Below are 25001 nucleotides of genomic sequence, written 5' to 3'. Positions count from 1 at the left end.
TCACACAGGATAGGATTAGATACACAGCTCAGCAGACTGTATCACACAGGATAGGATTAGATACACAGCTCAGCAGACAGTATCACACAGGATAGGATTAGATACACAGCTCAGCAGACTGTATCACACAGGAGAGGATTAGATACACAGCTCAGCAGACAGTATCACACAGGGCAGGATTAGATACAGTATCACACAGGGTAGGATTAGATACACGGCTCAGTAGACAGTATCACACAGGGTAGGATTAGATACACGGCTCAGTAGACAGTATCACACAGGATAGGATTAGATACACAGCTCAGCAGACAGTATCACACAGGATAGGATTAGATACACAGCTCAGCAGGCAGTATCACACATGACAGGATTAGATACACGGCTCAGCAGTCAGTATCACACAGGATAGGATTAGATACACAGCTCAGCAGACAGTATCACACAGGATAGGATTAGATACACAGCTCAACAGACAGTATCACACAGGATAGGATTAGATACACAGCTCAGCAGGCAGTATCACACAGGATAGGATTAGATACACTGCTCAGCAGACAGTATCACACAGGATAGGATTAGATACACAGCTCAGCAGACAGTATCACACAGGATAGGATTAGATACACCGCTCAGCAGGCAGTATCACACAGGACAGGATTAGATACACAGCTCAGCAGACAGTATCACACAGGACAGGATTAGATACACAGCTCAGCAGACAGTATCACACAGGAGAGGATTAGATACACAGCTCAGCAGACTGTATCACACAGGACAGGATTAGATACACAGCTCAGCAGGCAGTATCACACATAACAGGATTAGATACACGGCTCAGCAGTCAGTATCACACAGGGCAGGATTAGATACAGTATCACACAGGATAGGATTAGATACACGGCTCAGCATGTCTGTTCTCTGCAGCTTCTGCTTAAGAATCAGTAACCTCCAGTATCCCTGCTATTACAAACTACAACTCCCAGCATGCACACTTGGCCTGCTGTTCTCAGAACTTGTATACATAAGAGCGGAGCATGCTGGGAGTTCTAGTTTCCCATCAGCTGGAGGAGCCGTGGTTGATGATTCCCAGGGTCTCCAGTGCGGGCTCCTGTCTCTTTAAGTGGGTGTTGCTGGTGTCGGGTTCCTCCGCCCCGTCATGTCCTTGTGTTATATAAGTGCTGTTTAATGTATAGGCCGGAGCCTGGACCTTGGCAGTGAGGACAGCCGGGTCATGCTGCTGCTAGGAGGGGTACAGCGGGCGCTCAGCCTGTGCCGTCCTCACAGCTGGGGCTGCAGATCATACAGCGTCACTGCGCAGGTACGATGGCGGCACACACTGGTCTCTAGCCATCTGACCCTCTCCTGAGGGTGGCATCGGGGTGTATAGAATGTGGGAGGCTGAGACCCCCAATCACTGCCAGATGTCTGCCCTCTGTACCGGCAGTGTGGGGGGCTTCTCACCATTCACTCTCATTGTGTCCTTCTTTTGGCAGCTGGTAGACGACCTGAGGGCACTGGTTGGAGAGAGCAATGTGTCCACAGCGAAGGTGGTCCGCGAGCAGCACGGCAGGGACGAGTCCATGCACAGGTAACTGCCAGGAATGCCAGCTTCTCCCAAAATCAGTGACCGGAAAAATAGGAAAACCTTAATGAATGATAAAGATTATACGTAACACGTCTGTAGCTCAGAACACGGGGGACCGCTCGTCACCAGCAGTTACTGGGAGCCGGAAAATGATGGGAATCACCACCAAAATAAGGCTAGGTCTACACGACGACATTTGTTGCGTGTCAAAAAGTCGCAACATTTTGTTGCACTAATGTCGCGCGACAATTTTTATAATGGCAGTCTATGGTGTCGCACTGCAACATGCGACATGCTGCGACGCGACAGTCGCAGAAAAATCCATCTCGAATGGATTTTCTGCGACTGTTGCGTCGCAGTCGCAGCATGTCGCATGTTGCAGTGCGACACCATAGACTGCCATTATAAAAATTGTCGCGCGACATTAGTGCAACAAAATGTTGCGACTTTTTGACACGCAACAAATGTCGTCGTGTAGACCTAGCCTTATAGTCAAATATCACCAGCCTCAAAAAAATCACGGACAAAGGAAAAAAGTTGCCTATTTTTACGGACTGTCAAGACATTTCTGGACGGTTGACAACCCTGGTAACTGCTAAAGACCCCCGTCCTCTGACCCCTGTATGCTCCATGCACAGGAAGACCCCCGTCCTCTGACCCCTGTATGCTCCATGCACAGGAAGACCCCCGTCCTCTGACCCCTGTATGCTCCATGCACAGGAAGACCCCCGTCCTCTGACCCCTGTATGCTCCATGCACAGGAAGACCCCCGTCCTCTGACCCCTGTCCGCTCCATGCACAGGAAGACCCCCGTCCTCTGACCCTTGTCCGCTCCATGCACAGAAAGACCCCCGTCCTCCGACCCCTGTCCGCTCCATGCACAGAAAGACCCCCGTCCTCCGACCCCTGTCCGCTCCATGCACAGAAAGACCCCCGTCCTCCGACCCCTGTCCGCTCCATGCACAGAAAGACCCCCGTCCTCCGACCCCTGTCCGCTCCATGCACAGAAAGACCCCCGTCCTCCGACCCCTGTCCGCTCCATGCACAGAAAGACCCCCGTCCTCCGACCCGTCCGCTCCATGCACAGAAAGACCCCCGTCCTCCGACCCCTGTCCGCTCCATGCACAGAAAGACCCCCGTCCTCCGACCCCTGTCCGCTCCATGCACAGAAAGACCCCTGTCCGCTCCATGCACAGAAAGACCCCCGTCCTCCGACCCCTGTCCGCTCCATGCACAAAAGACCCCCGTCCTCCGACCCCTGTCCGCTCCATGCACAGAAAGACCCCCGTCCTCCGACCCCTGTCCGCTCCATGCACAGAAAGACCCCCGTCCTCCGACCCCTGTCCGCTCCATGCACAGAAAGACCCCCGTCCTCCGACCCCTGTCCGCTCCATGCACAGAAAGACCCCCGTCCTCCGACCCATGTCCACTCCATGCACAGAAAGACCCCGATCCTCTGACACCCTTCTGCTTGTGTCCTGAGGCCTATCAGGTTGTCAGCCAGTGCAATCTGCCGGTGGACTCTCATCAGTGCCACATCAATATGCTGGGTTCAGACCTGAGCGTTCTGAAAGGAGCGCTCTGTATGCGTGATTGTACCGGTGTTTGCAATCGCGCATACAGAGACAAGCGAACGCCCATTGTCGCGCGTTCCCGAAAGTCTATGTACGGGAACGCGCGACAAGACGCCCCAAAGAAGCTCATGTACTTCTTGGGGCGTCGGGCGTTTTACAGCGCGATCGTACGCGCTGTAAAACACGCAGGTGAGAACCATTCCCATAGGGAAGCTGTCACGGCTGAGGATGGGGGAAACCCTCAGCCGTGAGATGCCAGGTGTTGTAGTGGCTACTCGGCCATGAGAACAGGATAGGGAGCAGGTCACCTCCTCAACGCATCCCTAACCTGACCCTAACTCCTAACCAGCATGGGCCGACCTTTAAGGTAGGAGGACCCATGCGCAGGAACCTCGGAGCCCTATCTTGCCCTCCGCAGATCCCTGCGCTAGGAGCTGGGTAGACGACCTACTCCTCCTTGGCACGGAGGAGCAGGAGTCTCAGTGGCCAAGCTGTTGGGAAAAGGGGGACACTAACAGACTAATGGAAATGGCAGGCGAACTAAGTAGTTCTACCAACCTGCCACAGCCTTGCTGACTGGATCCCTCAAGAGACAGGAATCCAGAACCATTAGCTGCACCAAAACATAGAAAGCTCCCAACAGAAGAACATACAACCTCACCAACATAAAGACATCAACAAGAACAATAATTTTTATGACCACAGGGGTGGCTCTCACAGGCAGGTCAAATACACAGGCGGCTGCTCCAGCTAGCAGGGCTGAAGCAACCTACTGAACCATGCAAAACACTCAGGCTTTATAGGCCAAGAAGCCACACCCACAGTCAGACACACCCAGTGACATCACTCACACACTGGGAAGGGGGTTAACCCTTCCAGCACCACAGAAGGGAAAGTCACAGACAGGGGAAGTGTCCAACAGATCACACTGTGGCTGTTGCCGCTGGCAACGACATGGGTGGCAGCCGTCCAGAAAGACAGCCCGAAGGCCAGGACACTGCCACCACATGTACAACATACCAGACGCTGCCACGGGCAGCCACAGTGAAAGGAAGATGTACGTGCGCACCAATCAACAACAAGTGCACACCAGACATACAAACAAAGTGCATCCACACACGCACACAACTCCCCGGGAACCGCACACATAGCTGTTGTCCGCGGCAACCGCACTGAGGCCAACTACATTATGCCTCAGCTGCGGTTGACACAACAACCACAACCGCGGGCAACTGTATGCGGCTCCCAAGGAGTCACGACCATAACCGTGGCCGTGACAGAAGCATTGGTTTCTCCTTGTTGAGCGTTTTACAGCGCGTAGGAACGCGCTGTAAAACGCTCAGGTGTGAACCCAGCCTTAGATGATGGGATTCCTGAGACGGAGCCGCACACATCCCACCCTGCTGCAGAATCAGCCCTGTTCACATGAGACAATTTTCAGCTGCAGAAATATCTGAACATATTATCTTCATCTCGGCACGCGGGTGCCATTATTTGGTCACATCCTTCTCCAATCTATTACGTAGAAGAAGACCCCAAATCTCCACTGTACTCATTTTGAGCTAAAAATCATATTTTCAATGGATCTTGAAATTTTTGAGCCCCTTTCTCGGTACACCCTTGAGATTCTCTAGTAGCAGGCTCTGTGTTCTCACGTTCCGTCAGGCAGCTCAGCTGACGGCTCCTTATCTCTGAGTTCATTAACACTCATCATCTCCCTGATAAGAATGTGGATGAATAAGTGTTTAGGACTTTTCCGTAATTTAGAGATGAGGTTTATCAGATGACACGGGAAGTAGGATTCTCACAGCTAGGCAGTTAACCCTTTTTGACAGAATGGCTTAATATTTTTTTAATAAAGACCCATTGAAAAAATTATTTTTAGCTCAAAAATGAGTAAAATGCAATTCTAAAAAATTGCCGCGAAAGGTGTGCTACATGTCCCATCTTTAGGTGATCATGCAGTTGCTGTGTCCATCCTTATGCTTTACACTGCAGCTATGCTTTATTAGGACCCAGCTTCGATTAGTGAACCCAATTCAGCAATCTCCCTGATGATGGTTTCCTCTCTTCTCTGTACAGCTGTCAGCCCCCTGATGTTGTCATTTGGCCGCAGAATGTGGAGCAAGTCAGCAAGGTGGCTGAGCTTTGTTATGCACGCAGTGTCCCCATGATTCCTTTTGGCACAGGAACAGGTCTGGAAGCAGGAGTGGCCGCAATAATGGTATGTGGACCTGCAATTCTCCGCTGATGGTTATACACTACTGGAAAAGCAGAGAAGAGCACCCGGAGAACGTCATGCGAGTGAGCAGAGACTGACACAGTATAAACTGCTAGTGGTGCTTGGTCCCTGATCACACAAGGTGGTTCCCTTGTATTTTATGTTCTGCAGCAGGGTGTATGTGGAGGTCACATTAATACTGGGTGGCCCCTCCCCTTGATGCCATACAGGCGGCCCTCTAGCATGGTGGCGGTCATACAGATGCTGGATATCCTCCTGTGGTAGCAGTCATACAGATGCTGGATATCCTCCTGTGGTGGCGGTCATACAGATGCTGGATATCCTCCTATGGTGGCGGTCACACAGATGCTGGATATCCTCCTGTGGTGGCGGTCATACAGATGCTGGATATCCTCCTATGGTGGCGGTCACACAGACGCTGGATATCCTCCTGTGGTGGCGGTCATACAGATGCTGGATATCCTCCTGTGGTAGCGGTCATACAGATGCTGGATATCCTCCTGTGGTGGCGGTCATACAGACGCTGGATATCCTCCTGTGGTGGCGGTCATACAGATGCTGGATATCCTCCTGTGGTGGCGGTCATACAGATGCTGGATATCCTCCTGTGGTGGAGGTCATACAGATGCTGGATATCCTCCTGTGGTGGAGGTCATACAGATGCTGGATATCCTCCTGTGGTGGCGGTCATACAGATGCTGGATATCCTCCTGTGGTGGCGGTCATACAGATGCTGGATATCCTCCTGTGGTGGCGGTCATACAGATGCTGGATATCCTCCTGTGGTGGCGGTCATACAGACGCTGGATATCCTCCTGTGGTGGAGGTCATACAGAGGCTGGATATCCTCCTGTGGTGGCGGTCATACAGATGCTGGATATCCTCCTGTGGTGGCGGTCATACAGACGCTGGATATCCTCCTGTGGTGGTGAACTACGGCTCAAATATGCAAAAGCTTGGAATAACCACAGGAGAATATCCAGCATCTGTATGACCGCCACCACAGGAGGATATCCAGCGTCTGTATGACCTCCACCATGCTAGAAGGGTAGCCTGTATGGCAGCAGCAGGAGATGCCACCCATTATTAATGTGACCTCCACATACACCCTGCTGCAGAACCCAACATAAAGGGCCCCGCCTTGTGCTGCCTTTCGGGAGACTGTGCTGTATATCTGAGGAGCTGTACGTTGTTTCTGGTGGCTATGCTGTCTTTTGGGGTGGCTATGCAGTCTTTTGGGGGGGCTATGCAGTCTTTTGGGGGGGGGCTATGCAGTCTTTTGGGGGGCTATGCAGTCTTTTGGGGGGGGGGCTATGCAGTCTTTTGGGGGGGGGGCTATGCAGTCTTTTGGGGGGGGGCTATGCAGTCTTTTGGGGGGGGGGCTATGCAGTCTTTTGGGGGGGGGCTATGCAGTCTTTTGGGGGTGGCTATGCAGTCTTTTGGGGGTGGCTATGCAGTCTTTTGGGGGTGGCTATGCAGTCTTTTGGGGGTGGCTATGCAGTCTTTTGGGGGTGGCTATGCAGTCTTTTGGGGGTGGCTATGCTGTCTTTTGGGGGTGGCTATGCTGTCTTTTGGGGTGGCTATGCTGTCTTTCAGGAGGGCTGTGCTATCTTTCAGGGGGGGCTGTGCCTCAATCTCACGCGCATGGACCGGATTCTGAACCTCAGAACTGATGACTTCTATGTAACGGTGGAGCCCGGGGTCACCCGCAAGGCCCTGAATTCATATCTCCGGGGCAGCGGCCTGTGGTTTCCTGTAGGTACGTAGATGTCGCTCTACCTGCCCGCCATTATTCCAGACTGAGGAGGCACAGTGCAAATGCAGTACCACCAGCCAAGTGCTTTCCCGTCCGATCACCTCATGTACCGGAATGCTGGGCTCGGCCAAGCATGCATGTGTGCTCCATAGAAACTGTTGTCTACATAACACGGGAAGGTTCCCTCTCCACCATCACCAGGGCAGGACTCACAGCCTCAGCAAGAAAGTCTGACTTCAGGCCTCTGGTAATGGACCTGGAGGCCCTGCCTGGCCAGCCACAACCGTCCGGCAGCCTCTCCCTGCAGGACTAACTAGAGCCACCGTCTCATCTCTTCCTCTCCCCCCACCCCGGCCTCCATATCACAGGCTTTAGAGTCCCCCATAGAAACTAACCCCTTACATACAGTAGATGTAGGTGTCCACCCCTGAAAGCCATGGTGCATCCTCAGCGCCCACTCCCTAGCCTGTAGCAACGTGGCACCTCAGGGTGCTTGTCCTGCTGCCATGTTATACCTGAAGGGAGGCCAAACAACCACCGCTGAAGGTCAAAGTACCACCTGCCCTATAGAAACCCAAGGAGTGGGGTTGGCGCCAGCGTCCGGTGGTATCCCTGGTGCTCCGGGACAGAGGACAGGACAGAAGTACAAGCTTTACAGCTAATTATCTCTTCTAGATCCGGGAGCCGATGCTTCTCTCTGTGGCATGGTGGCCACCAGTGCGTCGGGCACCAATGCAGTACGGTACGGCACAATGCGTGAAAACGTCATCAATCTGGAAGTCGTTCTGCCTGATGGTCGCGTACTGAACACCGCAGGAAAAGACAGAAGCTTCAGGTGTGAACAAGGGCATGGGCAAACCCTGGCGCCGACGGTGGTATTGGAATAACATCCCCATCGCACATATATGGACGATGGCTAGCCTTGGGGAGCCAACCACAAAGGGTTTAAATGGGAAGGGGGCAGATTTACCCCAAAGTGGGCAGTTTGTGGGTTGTTTTCTTAGGCTAGACTTAAATTGCCCAAATTATTTTGCCAACTATTCAATTAATACCTTTTAAGATGGTGAAGAGGTTGAAGGGGTATTCTCCTCTAAGAATGACCCCCACTACCTTAAGCTCCTGACTCCTGGAAGAAGCCGGGGTTACAGGTACAGCTGACCGCTCCATCTTAGTGTCCGTAATCCTGACCACCTCTGCTGGTCGCTTCATCCAGACGAGAGGTGTCCAGATGCTCTAGAGGTAGGTGTGGGGCCCACATCTGGCTCCTTTGTATATGCCATAAATGTCTGAGATGAGAATATCCCTTTAATTGAGGTGGTCCAGGATAGGAGTAGTGCTCCAAACCCCCGTCTTTCCTTCACACGGGAGCCTGACAGCAGTCCTGACCATGTACTTCCACTGATGGTACTCGGAAGGGGCTGGGGAGAGCAGGTCAAACCTTTTATCATCAGAAGTGGTGGGAATATGATGTTTACTGTGCTAGGCGCCGCTCCTTCAAGCATCAGTATGAGGTCCTTCCCCTCTGCTGTGAGTGACAGCTGTAGCATCCAACCAGGAGACCATTACAGCCCAAGTGGGAGGGGACACCCTTAGGTCAGCGTGAAGCTCCACCTCCAGGATCGGTGCATGGCAGAATTAATATTCACACCGCTCCTGATAATAAAAGCTTTGTCTGTCCTGCCCTCCAGGTAGTGCTGTCAGCAGTTTACATGGTCACAATTGCTAACAGACTTTGATAACCCTAATCCTGAGGAAAATTAATGGGTTTGGGCAACCATGAAGGGGGGTTAATACTTTTTCACAGCACTGTATAACTCGTTCTACAGGAAGACGTCGGCTGGATACAACCTGACCAGCCTGTTTGTGGGCTCCGAGGGGACGTTGGGAATTATAACCAAAGCCACGCTGCGTTTGTATGGAGTGCCAGAGGCCACCATAGCTGCGGTGTGCACCTTCCCCAGCGTGCAGGCGGCGGTAGACAGCACGGTCCAGATTCTGCAGTCTGGCATCCCCATTGCCAGGATCGGTGAGTTCCCCAATCATAGTGGTGTGGTGTCACATGATGCCCAATCACATGATCCAGATGGTATGGTGTCACATGATGCCCAATCACATGTGGTGTCACGATGGTTGGACAGATGATCCTTGTGATGAGGCGTTACGTGATGCTTACATCACATGATCCACGTAGCACCGTGTCACATGATGTACAGAAAGGGATGCAAATGAGCTCTTATCAAGCTCCGCCTCTGATGCCACCAGATGTAAGGCAGATATCCTACAAGTCAATGTTTGATCCTTTAAATAGGCCTTGAGACATGACATCTCATCTGCAGACAGCTGTTTCGGGGTGATGGCCCCTCATCAGTGCAGAGCAGAGAGTTCAGGATTTGGGGGGTACTGTATGGCCTATAAGTCTCCTCACGCCGATTAAGGTGCTCTCCCCAAGGAGACATAGTACCCCCCAAATCCTGACTTGGCCTCTTGCCCAGTTCAGCCAGAACTCTCTACTCTGCACGGATGATGGGCAATCAACTCGAACAGCCGACTGCAGATGAGATGCTGGCTTATTTAATATACGAGTCATGTCTCAAGGCCTGTTTAAAGGGTCAAACATTGACTTATAGGACAGCTGCCTTACATCGGGTGGCATCAGAGGCGGAGCTTGATAAGAGCTCATTTGCATCCCTTTCTTCCCAGGATTCCAGAGGAGCGTGTACGGCCTGTAAGTCTCCTCATGCTGATTAATGGGCTCTCTCCCCGCGGAGACGTACAGACGCATGGCTCGCTCCCACTTCTGGGGCCGGGCTGACATTGGCATTTCCATGCAGCAGTTCAGATGGATATTGGTCAGACGTGGATGGAGGTTGCTGATTGTCCTCCTGTGTTATTCGTAGAGTTCTTAGACGATGTCATGATCGACGCCTGCAACAAATTCAGTAACCTCCATTACCCCACGCAGCCCACGCTGTTTCTGGAGTTCCACGGTACAGAGACCGGGGTCAAGGAGCAGGTGCAGCAGACAGGTAGGACCCCAATGTCTACACAGCGATATACTGGGCTCACCAGCACTGTATATACAGCACTGTACTGACCTCACCTGCACTGTATATACAGCACTGTACTGACCTCACCTGCACTGTATATACAGCACTGTACTGACCTCACCTGCACTGTATATACAGCACTGTACTGACCTCACCTGTACTGTATATACAGCACTGTACTGACCTTACCTGTACTGTATATACAGCACTGTACTGACCTCACCTGTACTGTATATACAGCACTGTACTGACCTCACCTGTACTGTATATACAGCACTGTACTGACCTCACCTGTACTGTATATACAGCACTGTACTGACCTCACCTGTACTGTATATACAGCACTGTACTGACCTCACCTGCACTGTATATACAGCACTTTACTGACCTCACCTGTACTGTATATACAGCACTGTACTGACCTCACCTGTACTGTATATACAGCACTGTACTGACCTCACCTGTACTGTATATACAGCACTGTACTGACCTCACCTGCACTGTATATACAGCACTGACCTCACCTGCACTGTATATACAGCACTGTACTGACCTCACCTGCACTGTATATACAGCACTGTACTGACCTCACCTGCACTGTATATACAGCACTTTACTGACCTCACCTGCACTGTATATACAGCACTGTACTGACCTCACCTGCACTGTATATACAGCACTGTACTGACCTCACCTGCACTGTATATACAGCACTGTACTGACCTCACCTGCACTGTATATACAGCACTGTACTGACCTCACCTGCACTGTATATACAGCACTGTACTGACCTCACCTGCACTGTATATACAGCACTGACCTCACCTGCACTGTATATACAGCACTGTACTGACCTCACCTGCACTGTATATACAGCACTGTACTGACCTCACCTGCACTGTATATACAGCACTGTACTGACCTCACCTGCACTGTATATACAGCACTGTACTGACCTCACCTGCACTGTATATACAGCACTGTACTGACCTCACCTGCACTGTATATACAGCAGTGTACTGACCTCACCTGCACTGTATATACAGCAGTGTACTGACCTCACCTGCACTGTATATACAGCACTGTACTGGCCTCACCTGCACTGTATATACAGCACTGTTCTGACCTCACCTGCACTGTATATACAGCACTGTACTGACCTCACCTGCACTGTATATACAGCACTGTACTGACCTCACCTGCACCATATACAGAGTGATGTACTTACCTTACCTGTACCATATACAGAGTGGTGTACTGACCTCTCCTGCACTGTATATACAGCACTGTACTGACCTCACCTGCACTGTATATACAGCACTGTACTGCCCTCACCAGTAATGTATGCCCAGTGCTGTACCAACCTCACATTTACCAGAAACATGACTGTACTCTCATCGTTTCTCAGAGCTGATAACACAGCTGAATGGAGGATCGGACTTTACTTGGGCACAAGGTCAGGAGGAGAGGAACAAGCTCTGGACCGCCAGGCACAATGCATGGTATGCTGCCCTCGCTCTGCGTCCTGGGTGCCAGGTGAGTTATTACACACTGGTGGTTAATACTGCCGTGTCTCTCCAGTGCATGAACCCTTTCCTGCACCAAGGTGAAAACGTACAGCATGGCATCTAGTATGTTCATCCACCATGTGGTACACTTATGGCATAAGGATAGCGCTCCTCAGGAGCTGAGCTGGCACCATTAGCGGCAGGTGTCAGCTGTAATATAGTGCAGCATTCACCACTGGAGGTAAGACTGATCTCAGGTATTTAACCCCTTAGATCAGGGATATTCAACCTGCGGCCCTCCAGCTGTTGAGTATCTCTGCCTTAGATGATGCGGTCAATAGTGACCGCGGAATCTAATTAATTTACAGAAACAAGCCCCCTGCAAGGTGATCACAGGGTCTCTGCTGGTGACCATGGGAACTGGGGGCCTAACAATGGTCTCTATGTTTGCCATGTATAGAAGCCGTATAATACAGAAGTATTGTAATGTATTATACCAGGGATCAGTAGATTGCAAGTTCAAGTCCCCTAGTGGGACTAAAAACGAATATAGCCCTTATTATTTTATGCACTTATATAGCGCTACTATATTCCGCAGCGCTTTACAGAAATTAGTATCCAACTGTCACCAATGGGGCTCACAATCTAAGCTCCCTATCAGGATGTCTTTGGAGTGTGGGAGGAAACAGGAGAACTCAGAGGAAACCCAGGCAAACACGGGGAGAACATACAAGCTCCATGTAGATGTTGTCCGTGGTTGGATTCGAACCTAGGACCCCAGTGCTGCAAGACACCAGTGCTAACCACTGAGCCCCCGTGCTAACCACTGAGCCACCGTGCTGCCCTCATCCAGTCCTTTATTACAAGACCGGATCTATAAAACGATTGTGTTACTTATCACAAAACAAAGCCTCACACACCTCAGTCCACAACATAATAATGTTAGACATTCATTTGCGCAAAAGCCCTTCTCCAAAATCCGAGTGGCGCTCCTTCCCTGTGCAGATAGGGCCGTACTCCGGAGAAATTGCGTAACAGTTTGTGGGCGTTTCCCCCCGTTAACCCTTGTAAACTGAATATTTTAGTTCCTAAAGGTTTCAAATACTATACAAACATGACCTGATTGTTATAGGAGACCCCAAGCAGGAGGCCATGCTGTCAGTAAGCAATATAGGAAAACAAGAACAACATAAAAGTAATCTAAGAAGCAAAAAAAAACATTACAACAAGAACATAATCCAAGTTCGGTTATTAGATATGGTGTTGCACAGAGGGGGCGACGGGGGCATTACTACTATAGGAAGCCACCCCATCATCTAAAGAGAAATATAGTATATTGAATGGGAAGAGGATATCCACGGATGCCACCCCCCCCCCCTGTAAAAACATCCACTCTATCATCACTAATAGCGGCCATCTTTTCAAAGATAGATAAAATGGCTATCTTAGTTTTAACAGCTGCAATGGAGAGGGTGGAGAAACTGGGGGCAAATCTCACCCCAATGGGTCTTGCGCCCGGGAGGCCGACTGTACGTAATGCGGAGCCCAAAATATCGGTCAAGACAGAGCAGATGGAAGTCCAGAAAGCACACACAACGGGGCAGGCCCACCAAGTGTGGTACATGGAGCCCACCACCGCACAGAGGTGAAGACTGATGGACAGATACGGGGCAACCATTCTGGAGGCCCTGAGACATGACTTGGACAGTAATTAAAGGGGTTATCCCATCTTAGACAATAGGGGAATATCGCTAGGATATGCCCCCATTGTCTGATAGGTGCGGGTCCCACCTTTCCGTCGGCCCCATAGAAATTAATGGGAGCTGTGGCCGCGCATGCGCAGTGCGCTCCCATTCACTTCAATGGGAGAGGCGGGGAGCTGCGCCTGGTGGTGGACGGATCCCGGGGTCCTCCAGCCACAACTCTCCCCGGCTTCGTTCTCCTTGTAGGCGAGGGTCCCAGAGGTGGGACCCGCACCTATCAGACAATGGGGGTATATCCTAGCGATATGCCCCCATTGTCTAAGATGGGATAACCCCTTTAAACCAGCATCTCTTAGAAACAAACAGATGACTTCCTTGAGGGGGTGTCATGTTTCAAAATTGGTCTTTTGGGGGGTGTTTCTATGTTTCTGCACAGCTGAAATTGTGCCTGAAGAACATGCTAAAAAATGGAAGCCCCAAAATCCACAAGGTGCGGTGTTTGAGTCAAGGGCCACATGCGAGATATTTCTAAAAACTGCAGAATCGGGGCGATAAATGTTACGTTTTATTCCTCTATTGTGTTCCAAAAAACTGGACTGAAATTGAAAATTTACAATAAAAAAAATAAAAGGGGGGGCGTTTATCAGTTGTGGTTGTTTTTGTGTCATTTTTAAGTCTGTCTTTGCTTTGTGCGTCTGCGCCAAATGTATTACATTGCGCAACTTAATAAATTATTTGGTGTGACTGCAACGTGGTTTACTATTATATGTGTGAGAGGACAGCGGGGGGGGCCCACAGAGGCCGCAAAACGTAAACCCATTCACTATGAAAAGTGGCGTAAAGAGGCAAATGTCGCAAAAATTACAGGAAAAAAATAGCGCACAACAAATATACACCAAAAAGAGCTGCCTCTAATAGTAATAGTGAATGTCCCCCAAAAGGTTTACGTTTCGTCTCAATTTTGCGTTTTTTCTACTTAAATGCGCGGCTTATAAATCGGGCGAATTAATGGGAGGTTTCTAATGTAAAACCACTTCAGAACCTGCGGCTAAACGGATTAGGCTGAGAACATCCGAAAAATACAATGACGTTTACAACATGAAACCAACATACAGTGGAAAATAATGATTATACACTAATTCGTGAAATGAAGAGCGTAGAAAAACACAGCACCGGAAATTTGCCACTAACATAGGGTAAAATATGTCCTAAAAAACAGGATCGCTTGGATGAGAAAAAGCGATCACCACAAGAGGGGACATGTCAGATTTAAAAAAACGGGCTTGTGTCCTGAAAGGGTTAATGAAGAGGTGAGGCCCTCCATATGGGTGCAGAGGTCAGGGCATCCAGGTGGGCTCTCTGAGGGCATATCCGCCTGCTGCCATCTTCTTCTTAGGCCTCCGATTATGGCCCCAGGTCTCACCTCCAAGGGGGGGGGGTGCGATATTACGGCCTGGAAATAGTTGTGACCGTGCATTTAAAACTAGAGGATACGGTCAGGATAGAGGAGGACGGATGGACTTCTAGAAGAGGAGTCTGGAAAGTGCCATGGGAGCTCCTCGTGATATGAGGGTCTCCCGGGGAGTGAAATGAGATTTTCCAGATGTTCCCTTTTTGTTTCAGGGTTACAGCACGGATGTGTGTGTTCCTGTCTCCAAACTTCCCCAAATCATAGTGGACACCAAGGAAGACCTCCTGACGTCACGCCTTACAGGTATGTAACAGGCCGTAATCCGGTAAACACCAGGGTCAGGTCAGAACATGGTCCACAGTCCTGTAAAGACAGACTGAGGGGTGAAGAGCTCTACTCGCCACTCTTTCTATGCATTTGTAAGGGATCTTCATGCGCTCTCCTCCATAACTGCTCAATTCTCAACAGAAGAATATTGAATTCTTTGACTCTTCCTTCTACTTGATCTGGGCCCCGTAGGAATCGTCCTTCCCCTCCTGGCATCCTGTTTCTGAGCGAGTGCCCAAAACTAGATGAGGCCTCAGGAATGGCTTGTAAGCACAGCCTCTTATTACATTTACATCAGGGCAAAGGTCAGCACAATGTCTGAACCATTTCCCGAATTCGGGTTCGGTTCCGAGGTACCACTTGGAACCGAACCCGAGTTTGGGAAAAGTTTTTTTACAGTAGAAATAAATTTATGAAGTTATTGCGTGAAGTCTCGCGAGACTTCGCGAAGCAATAACTTCGGCTCATCGTAGCCAATACATTCTAATACTGTACGGAGCTCCTGCTCCGTACAGTATTGGAACGAAGATTTATGCGAATCGACTTCGGATGTTTCATCTGAAGTCTATTCGCTCATCCCTACTCGGGACATAAGTCTTCGGCCCCTTGACTCGGGACATAAGTCTTCGGCCCCTTGACTCGGGACATAAGTCTTCGGCCCCTTGACTCGGGACATAAGTCTTCGGCCCCTTGACTCGGGACATAAGTCTTCGGCCCCTTGACTCGGGACATAAGTCTTCGGCCCCTTGACTCGGGACATAAGTCTTCGGCCCCTTGACTCGGGACATAAGTCTTCGGCCCCTTGACTCGGGACATAAGTCTTCGGCCCCTTGACTCGGGACATAAGTCTTCGGCCCCTTGACTCGGGACATAAGTCTTCGGCCCCTTGACGCGGGACATAAGTCTTCGGCCCCTTGACGCGGGACATAAGTCTTCGGCCCCTTGACTCGGGACATAAGCCTTCGGCCCCTTGACGCGGGACATAAGCCTTCGGCCCCTTGACTCGGGACATAAGCCTTCGGCCCCTTGACTCGGGACATAAGCCTTCGGCCCCTTGACTCGGGACATAAGCCTTCGGCCCCTTGACTCGGGACATAAGCCTTCGGCCCCTTGACTCGGGACATAAGCCTTCGGCCCCTTGACTCGGGACATAAGCCTTCGGCCCCTTGACTCGGGACATAAGCCTTCGGCCCCTTGACTCGGGACATAAGCCTTCGGCCCCTTGACTCGGGACATAAGCCTTCGGCCCCTTGACTCGGGACATAAGCCTTCGGCCCCTTGACTCGGGACATAAGCCTTCGGCCCCTTGACTCGGGACATAAGCCTTCGGCCCCTTGACTCGGGACATAAGCCTTCGGCCCCTTGACTCGGGACATAAGCCTTCGGCCCCTTGACTCGGGACATAAGCCTTCGGCCCCTTGACTCGGGACATAAGCCTTCGGCCCCTTGACTCGGGACATAAGCCTTCGGCCCCTTGACTCGGGACATAAGCCTTCGGCCCCTTGACTCGGGACATAAGCCTTCGGCCCCTTGACTCGGGACATAAGCCTTCGGCCCCTTGACTCGGGACATAAGCCTTCGGCCCCTTGACTCGGGACATAAGCCTTCGGCCCCTTGACGCGGGACATAAGCCTTCGGCCCCTTGACGCGGGACATAAGCCTTCGGCCCCTTGACTCGGGACATAAGCCTTCGGCCCCTTGACTCGGGACATAAGTCTTCGGCCCCTTGACGCGGCACATAAGCCTTCGGCCCCTTGACTCGGCACATAAGCCTTCGGCCCCTTGACGCGGGACATAAGCCTTCGGCCCCTTGACGCGGGACATAAGCCTTCGGCCCCTTGACTCGGGACATAAGCCTTCGGCCCCTTGACTCGGGACATAAGCCTTCGGCCCCTTGACTCGGGACATAAGCCTTCGGCCCCTTGACTCGGGACATAAGCCTTCGGCCCCTTGACTCGGGACATAAGCCTTCGGCCCCTTGACTCGGGACATAAGCCTTCGGCCCCTTGACTCGGGACATAAGCCTTCGGCCCCTTGACTCGGGACATAAGCCTTCGGCCCCTTGACTCGGGACATAAGCCTTCGGCCCCTTGACTCGGGACATAAGCCTTCGGCCCCTTGACTCGGGACATAAGCCTTCGGCCCCTTGACTCGGGACACAAGTCTTCGGCCCCTTGACGCGGCACACAAGTCTTCGGCCCCTTGACGCGGCACACAAGTCTTCGGCCCCTTTACTAGGGCTGACACCAGCTTTTGTGACTGAGGGCATCAAAACAGCACCAAAAACTGTATGTGTGATTGGAGCCTTACTCAGTTGGCACTGCTTTAAAATAATAACATTTATTCAGCTGTCCAAGCGCCACCAATCCAGCGCCACGCCAATCCCTGTCAGTCTCTGTTTACTTAAAGGGGTCCTATCACTTCAGCAAATGGAAGTTGCTACAAGGAGCTTACTAATGTATTGTGATTCTCCATGTTGCCTCCTTTGCTGGCTTTATTCATTTTTCCACGGCTTGTTTCCATGGTTACGACGACCCAGCAATCCGGCAGCAGTGGTCGTGCTTGCACACCATAGAAAAAGAGCTGGCCTATGCGTACCCCTGCAGTCCTAGCCTCAAGGGAGATCAGCACCTTTTCCTACAGTGTGCAAGCACGACCACCGCTGCTGGATTGCAGGGTGGTCGTAACCATGGAAATAAGCAGTGTATAATGTGCTGAAAAAATTAATCAAACCAGCGAAGGAGGCAATATGGAGAATCACAATACATCAGTAAGGGCCTTGTATTAACTTCACCTACATGATACATGCCATTTGCTGAAGTGAGAGGACCCCTTTAATGGTGGCAGTCTAAGCACGTGACGCTGTGATGAATGATCGGGCAAGTGAAGTAAACGGGCGGGCTGGAGTGGTGGAGCTCAGCTATGTGAGTGCACAACCTCCTGAGAATGGAGCGTGATAATGGCGGTGTCCTAATGACTACAGATGGGGTGAAGCTCCGGAGTCGCGGTACCGCCGTATAGAAATGACGCTGCTTCTACTGTTTACATGGCAGGTCCTATAGCCGGACACGTGGGCGATGGGAATTTCCACTGCATAATGGTGTTGGACCTCAATGACAAGGACGAAGTGAGGAAAGTGAAGGAATTCACGGATCGGTTGGCCAGGTAAATGCCCCTCCAACACCCTGTCCGTCAGCGTCACCGTCTCTGCTTTATGTCAGTGAATAGGAACATTCACTGTTCTGGTCCTGATCTGCTGGCACAGGGAGGGCTTCATACATAGCGTAGGTGTAAGCATACAACTGAGGCCATGGACTCCTCTGCAGACCCCACTCCCCTCCTCCTGGACTCTGACAACCCTTAGCTGCAGGTTTCACCTTCTGCAATTCCAACCGTGAAATCCTCAGCAAAACACCCGCAGGTCGCTGATTTCTGGGACAGGACAGCGCCAACATCTGGGTTAGAAAGCCCACTGTGCCAATTACTGTGTGAGGGTAGCCTCTGTGTCCAGCACAACGTCTCCAATGTCTCTTTCCTTTGTCTTTTAGGAGAGCTATGGCCATGAATGGCACCTGCACTGGTGAACACGGCATTGGCATAGGAAAGCGGAGATTACTGCAGGAGGAGGTCGGCGACGTCGGCATCACGGCAATGAGACAGATTAAAGCCACATTTGATCCAAAGAATCTGATGAACCCAGGAAAAGTGGTTTAAATGGACGGGGAAGGGAATCCTGACACCCCAAACTGGGAAATGACTCCGGGGGACAAAACTGTACTGGGAGAGAAACCCTGTCCTCTCATCTTACTGTGTATCCTACCGGCAGCAATAAATGAATGTAATCCATCACAGATACATAACATAGGGGCACCGGGCACAGATATCAATCTGTATACCAGATGATGCCCAGGTTATACCAGATCTGCATATATAATTACATACAGGGGATACCCAGGTTATACCAGCTGTACATATATAATTATATACAGGAGACGCCCGGGTTATACCAGCTGTACATATATAATTATATAGAGGAGATGCCCAGGTTATACCAGCATGGTCCATATCACTATATACAAGAAGATGTATAACTTATACCAGCTGTACATATATAATTATATACAGGAGATGCCCAGGTTATACCAGCATGGTCCATATCACTATATACAAGAAGATGTATAACTTATACCAGCTGTAGATATATAATTATATACAGGAGATGCCCAGGTTATACCAGCATGGTCCATATCACTATATACAAGAAGATGTATAACTTATACCAGCTGTACATATATAATTATATACAGGAGATACCCAGGTTATACCAGCTGTACATATATAATAATATACAGGAGATGCCCAGGTTATACCAGCAGTACAGATATAATTAGATACAGGAGATGCCCAGGTTATACCAGCAGTACAGATATAATTATATACAGGAGATGTCCAGGTTATACCAGCTGTACATATATAATTATATACAGGAGATGCCCAGGTTATACCAGCTGTACATATATAATTATATACAGGAGATGTCCAGGTTATACCAGCTGTACATATATCATTATATACAGGAGATACCCGGGTTATACCAGCCGTACATATATAATTATATACAGGAGATGCCCAGGTTATACCAGCTGTACATATATAATGATATACAGGAGATGCCCAGGTTATACCAGCTGTACATATATAATTATATACTGGAGATCCCTAGGTTATACCAGCTGTACATATATAATTATATACAGGAGATGCCCAGGTTATACCAGCTGTACATATATAATTATATACTGGAGATCCCCAGGTTATACCAGCTGTACATATATAATTATATACAGGAGATGCCCAGGTTATACCAGCTGTACACATATAATTATATACAGGAGATGCCCAGGTTATACCAGCTGTACACATATAATTATATACAGGAGATGCCCAGGTTATACCAGCTGTACATATATAATTATATACAGGAGATGCCCAGGTTATACCAGCTGTACATATATAATGATATACAGGAGATGCCCAGGTTATACCAGCTGTACATATATAATTATATACAGGAGATGCCCAGGTTATACCAGCTGTACATATATAATTATATACAGGAGATGCCCAGGTTATACCAGCTGTACATATATAATTATATATAGGAGATGCCCGGGTTATACCAGCTGTACATATATAATGATATACAGGAGATGCCCAGGTTATACCAGCTGTACACATATAATTATATACAGGAGATGCCCAGGTTATACCAGCTGCTCCATATCACTATATACAAGATGATGTATATCTTATAGAGATGAGCGAATCAAAGTTAATGAAATGGAATTCAATCAGATTTTTTTCTAAAATGGCTGCTGCACATGTTGGAAAGAGGAAGAAAGCAGCCCGGGAACGAGGGGTCACCCATAATGCCAATCAGCAGATCGCCAGCCCCTGTGATGTCAGAGCCCTATAAAAAGTCTCCTCCTCGGTCGCCGCCATTTTACAGCGATTTAGTGCAGGGAGAGACGTTACAGGCGCTGGGGACTGAGCAGTTCAGGGAAAGACTATTCATAGAGCAGGGCCTAATAGGAGAGGGTACAGCCTGGGCAATAGGAGCGATTCTATTACACCTTGCTGTACTAACTGGGGTTAAAAAGTGATCTAATACTACAGATTGTAGGTAGTTTGCATTGTTTTATACATAAGTAATTCTATTAATCCTTGATTCTGTTATTGGGGTGATACTACAGATTTTGAGGTGTTCACGTTATTTTATATCAGTTAATCCTTGATTGTGCAATTGGTGTGAAATTGAGGCCTGATACTACAAGTTTTGGGGTGTTTATTATATATTGTAGGAAGGCATGTGTCACCGAGATTCCTGGCCTCGGTGAGGTAAGAGCCGGTAGTTTTAAGTGTCAGCGGCAGCTAGTGCTGACTGACACCATTGGTTATTTAGTGTGGCTGTAAAGCCGATCCGTGCCGGCTATTACTGGGAGCAGCCAAAGTGCTGGGTGGGTGGCTGGTCCCCACGCTCCAGGCCGGGTCCTATATAGAACCCAGCCAGCAGTCTCAGCTGTGTGTGGTTTATCCTCCATCTGACAGAGAAGCTGGGGAGTCTCTGTGTTTTGGGACCTGTGAATTTGTGCCGCGCTAAAGGGCTGAGAGCCGCATGCCGGGAAACAGGCCCCTAAAGCTGTGGACTGCGGGTGGAAAACTGCTGACCAGGTGAAGGTTTTGTTCTATGGACATTGCATGGTGTGAACCAACACCAAGACTGTGAACGGTCATTTTGTTTTTCCTTATGTGTGAATAAACACCATAAGTTAAAGACTTTGTGATTGGGTCTATACTGCGTCCGCAGCCTGCCTACCAGAGCAAAACCCCACAGTATATATATATATACATCTGTTCGTCCTTGATTCTGGGGTGATACTACACATTTAGGGTGCTCACGTTCTCATATGTAAGTACATCCATTTATCCTTGTTTCGGGGGTGAAATTGCGGCCTGACACTACTGCTCTTTTACCCTTACAATTACAGTGCAGTATGTCTGACAGACAGGTGACGGGCCCTTCTAGGGGAACGGGTAGTGGCCAAAATGTTTCTGGAGCTGGCAGAAGAGAAGGGGGGTGGCCGCAGCGACCTGCTCGTGAAGTATTGCATGCCGTTGGTTCACCTCGGCCCTGCGTCACCATAAAGTGTCCTGGGGAAACCGTGACACTATTGTATTGGTACAGCCTGACGCAGCAACCGCTACATCACCCAGTGGCGCACACCCCTTCTCCTGCAGTCAAGGCTCCACCACCTCAGCAGAAGGGAGCTGTGTTTCCTTCCCATCATCTACTGGTCCTGATTCTCCTCCTCCTCAGTCATTTCTTCAGCAATTGATCACCAAGGCAATTGCACAACGACAGCAGTATGCGTGCACTCACCCAACGGCGCAGAAGCTGAACGCGCACCTGTCCAAGTTGCTGGCACTACAGTCCCTCCCTTTCCATGTGGTGGACTCTGCACCTTTCAGAGAACTGATGGCTTCTGCCGAGATGGAGAGTCCCAAGCCGTCATTGCTTCTTGAAAGGGATCGCTCTCTCAAACAGGGCGGCGATGACAGATTCCTCCTCAGACAATGGGGTTCAAGGACAAATGGCACTTCAGCACCAGCACAAACATAAACACCTGCCCGTCTGGGCTCTACCTAATACATAGGTCTTCCTTTTCCAAGTCCTCTCCCTCAGTCATACACAGAGGGTTGGTTTATCCCCCATCGATTACACAGCAGGCCTCACCTGTGATCTCCTCAGCTTGTGGTGGACTGAGAGACTCCCACTGCCAGCCTGTCTCCCAGTCCAAAGAAATCCAGCCCATACAACTTTAAAGGGGTTCTGCACTTTGTTTTAACTGATGATCTATCCTCTGGATAGATCCTTAGCATCTGGTCGGCGGGGGTCCGACACCCGGAACCCCCGCCGATCAGCTATTTGAGAAGGCAGCGGTGCTCCAGCAGCACCGCGACCTTCTCGCTGTTTACCGCCGGCCCAGTGACGTCACGACTAGTATCAACTAGCGTAAGCGGGGCTAAGCTCTGTTCACTTGTCACCCATAGCCAGTCCCCTGCCCTTCTTAATCATACCCAGTGTCACCTTTACCCAGTCCCCTGCCCCCTCAATTAGACCCTGCCTCCCTTAATTTAAGGGTGACAGACACTGGGTATGATTAAGGGACAGAGGACTGGCCTTGGGTGACACTGGGTATGATTAAGGGGGGCAGGGGACTGGCTTTGGTTGACACTGGGTATGATTAAGGGACAGGTGACTGGCTTTGGTTTACACTGGGTATGATTAAGGGACAGGGGACTGGCTATCGGTGACACTGGGTATGATTAAGGGGGGCAGGGTACAGGGTAAAGGTGACAGGGTATGATTAAGAGGGGCAGGGGACTGGCTCTGGGTGACACTGGGTATGATTAAGGGCCTTATAATGTGCCAGTAAAAAGGGACCCCCATAATGCCCCCCAATAATGTACCAGTTAGTGTCCCCATAGATGCCCCCATCATGTCCCAGTATCATAGTGCCATCTCGCCCCCCCCCAAAGTGCCAGTATCATAGTGCCATCTCTCCCCTCAATGTGCCAGTATCATAGTGCCATCTCCCCCCCACCAATGTGCCAGTATCAAGTGCCTCTCTCCTTCCCACCCCCCATGTGCCAGTATCATAGTGCCAAACCCCCCCATGTGCCAGTATCAAGTGCCTCTCCCCTCAATGTGCCAGTATCATAGTGCCATCTCGCCCCCCAATGTGCCAGTATCAAGTGCCTCTCTCCTTCCCACCCCCCATGTCCAAGTATCATAGTGCCATCTCGCCCCCCCAAAAGTGCCAGTATCAAGTGCCTCTCTCCTTCCCACCCCCCATGTCCCAGTATCATAGTGCCATCTCGCCCCCCCCCCCCAAAAGTGCCAGTATCAAGTGCCTCTCTCCTTCCCAACCCCCATGTGCCAGTATCATAGTGCCAACCCCCCATGTGCCAGTATCAAGTGCCTCTCTCCCCCAATGTCCCGGTATCATAGTGCCATCTCCCCCCCAAAAGTGCCAGTATCAAGTGCCTCCCCCCCATGTGCCAGTATCAAGTGCCTCTCTCCTAAACGTGCCAGTATCATAGTGCCATCTCCCCCCCAATGTGCCAGTATTAAGTGCCTCTCTTCTTCCCACCCCCCATATGTGCCAGTATCATAGTGCCAAGCCCCCCATGTGCCAGTATCAAGTGCCTCTCTCCTTAGCCCCCCATGTGCCAGTATCATAGTGCCATCTCGCCCCCCCCCCAAAAGTGCCAGTATCAAGTGCCTCTCTCCTTCCCACCCCCCATGTCCCAGTATCATAGTGCCATCTCGCCAAGCCTGTCAGCACTCCTGAGGCCAAGCCTGTCAGCACTCCTGAGGCCAAGCCTGCCAGCACCCCTGAGGCCAAGCCTGTCAGCACTCCTGAGGCCAAGCCTGTCAGCACCCCTGAGGCCAAGCCTGTCAGCACCCCTGAGGCCAAGCCTGCCAGCACCCCTGAGGCCAAGCCTGTCAGCACTCCTGAGGCCAAGCCTGTCAGCACCCCTGAGGTCAAGCCTGCCAGGACCCCTGAGGCCAAGCCTGTCAGCACTCCTGAGGCCAAGCCTGTCAGCACCCCTGAGGCCAAGCCTGACAGCACCCCTGAGGCCAAGCCTGCGAGCACCCCTGAGGCCAAGCCTGCCAGCACCCCTGAGGCCAAGCCTGCCAGCACCCCTGAGGCCAAGCCTGTCAGCACCCCTGAGGCCAAGCCTGCCAGCACCCCTGAGGCCAAGCCTGCCAGCACCCCTGAGGCCAAGCCTGCCAGCACCCCTGAGGCCAAGCCTGCCAGCACCCCTGAGTCTTCAGAACTGTAAGTAAATTATATATAAGGGGAGCTTATAATATGAAAGAGACTAATTATGTCAGAGCCGCTCTTCACCTACACGTGTATCAGCACTAGATATATACCCCTTACTCTCCCTAATACCCAAACTACACAAGATACATATCCCTACCTTCTTTCTAATACACATACACACCCCACGATATGTTCTTTCACCTTCTTGTGTCACAGACCCCTGCACAATTTAACAATCTTCTTTAATACACAGACCTTTAGATTCATACATTTCCTACACTGACACAAATGCGTTGCCAGTGACCAACTGTCTGTGCTCAGTCCTACGCGTAACCGTCGCAAGTGCATGAGGAGCTGCGGATCTGGCGGCGAGGTCCGAGAGGAATGTGGGGGTGGGAGATCCGGGAGGGGGGGGGGGACCAATCAATTTTTTTTGCTATGGGGCCCAGTCAT

The 25001-nt window shown here is 50.6% G+C and overlaps 1 protein-coding gene across 1 annotated transcript; it reads left to right on the top strand.

The window, feature by feature from the left end:
- The first annotated feature begins 1063 nt into the window (after positions 1–1063).
- LDHD (lactate dehydrogenase D) lies at positions 1064–19168 on the top strand. Its single transcript, XM_044270297.1, has 11 exons — positions 1064–1318; positions 1494–1588; positions 5242–5383; positions 7019–7160; positions 7833–7992; positions 8984–9183; positions 10055–10183; positions 11613–11740; positions 15039–15129; positions 18207–18318; positions 18702–19168. The coding sequence occupies exons 1-11, from the start codon at positions 1232–1234 to the stop codon at positions 18865–18867; spliced, it is 1452 nt and encodes a 483-aa protein (XP_044126232.1). The 5' UTR covers positions 1064–1231; the 3' UTR covers positions 18868–19168.
- Positions 19169–25001: the final 5833 nt, after the last annotated feature.

The sequence above is a fragment of the Bufo gargarizans genome, chromosome 10 (genome assembly GCF_014858855.1).
Source record: "Bufo gargarizans isolate SCDJY-AF-19 chromosome 10, ASM1485885v1, whole genome shotgun sequence".
NCBI classification, from domain to species: Eukaryota; Metazoa; Chordata; class Amphibia; order Anura; family Bufonidae; genus Bufo; species Bufo gargarizans.
This window is presented reverse-complemented; position numbering and strand designations above follow the sequence as displayed.

Coding starts and splice junctions, on each gene's coding strand:
- LDHD (XM_044270297.1), top strand. CDS start 1,232: ATGCTGCTGCTAGGAGGGGTACAGCGGGCGCTCAGCCTGTGCCGTCCT. Junction 9,184..10,054: donor CATCCCCATTGCCAGGATCG/GTGAGTTCCCCA, acceptor TGTTATTCGTAG/AGTTCTTAGACGATGTCATG. Junction 10,184..11,612: donor GGAGCAGGTGCAGCAGACAG/GTAGGACCCCAA, acceptor ATCGTTTCTCAG/AGCTGATAACACAGCTGAAT.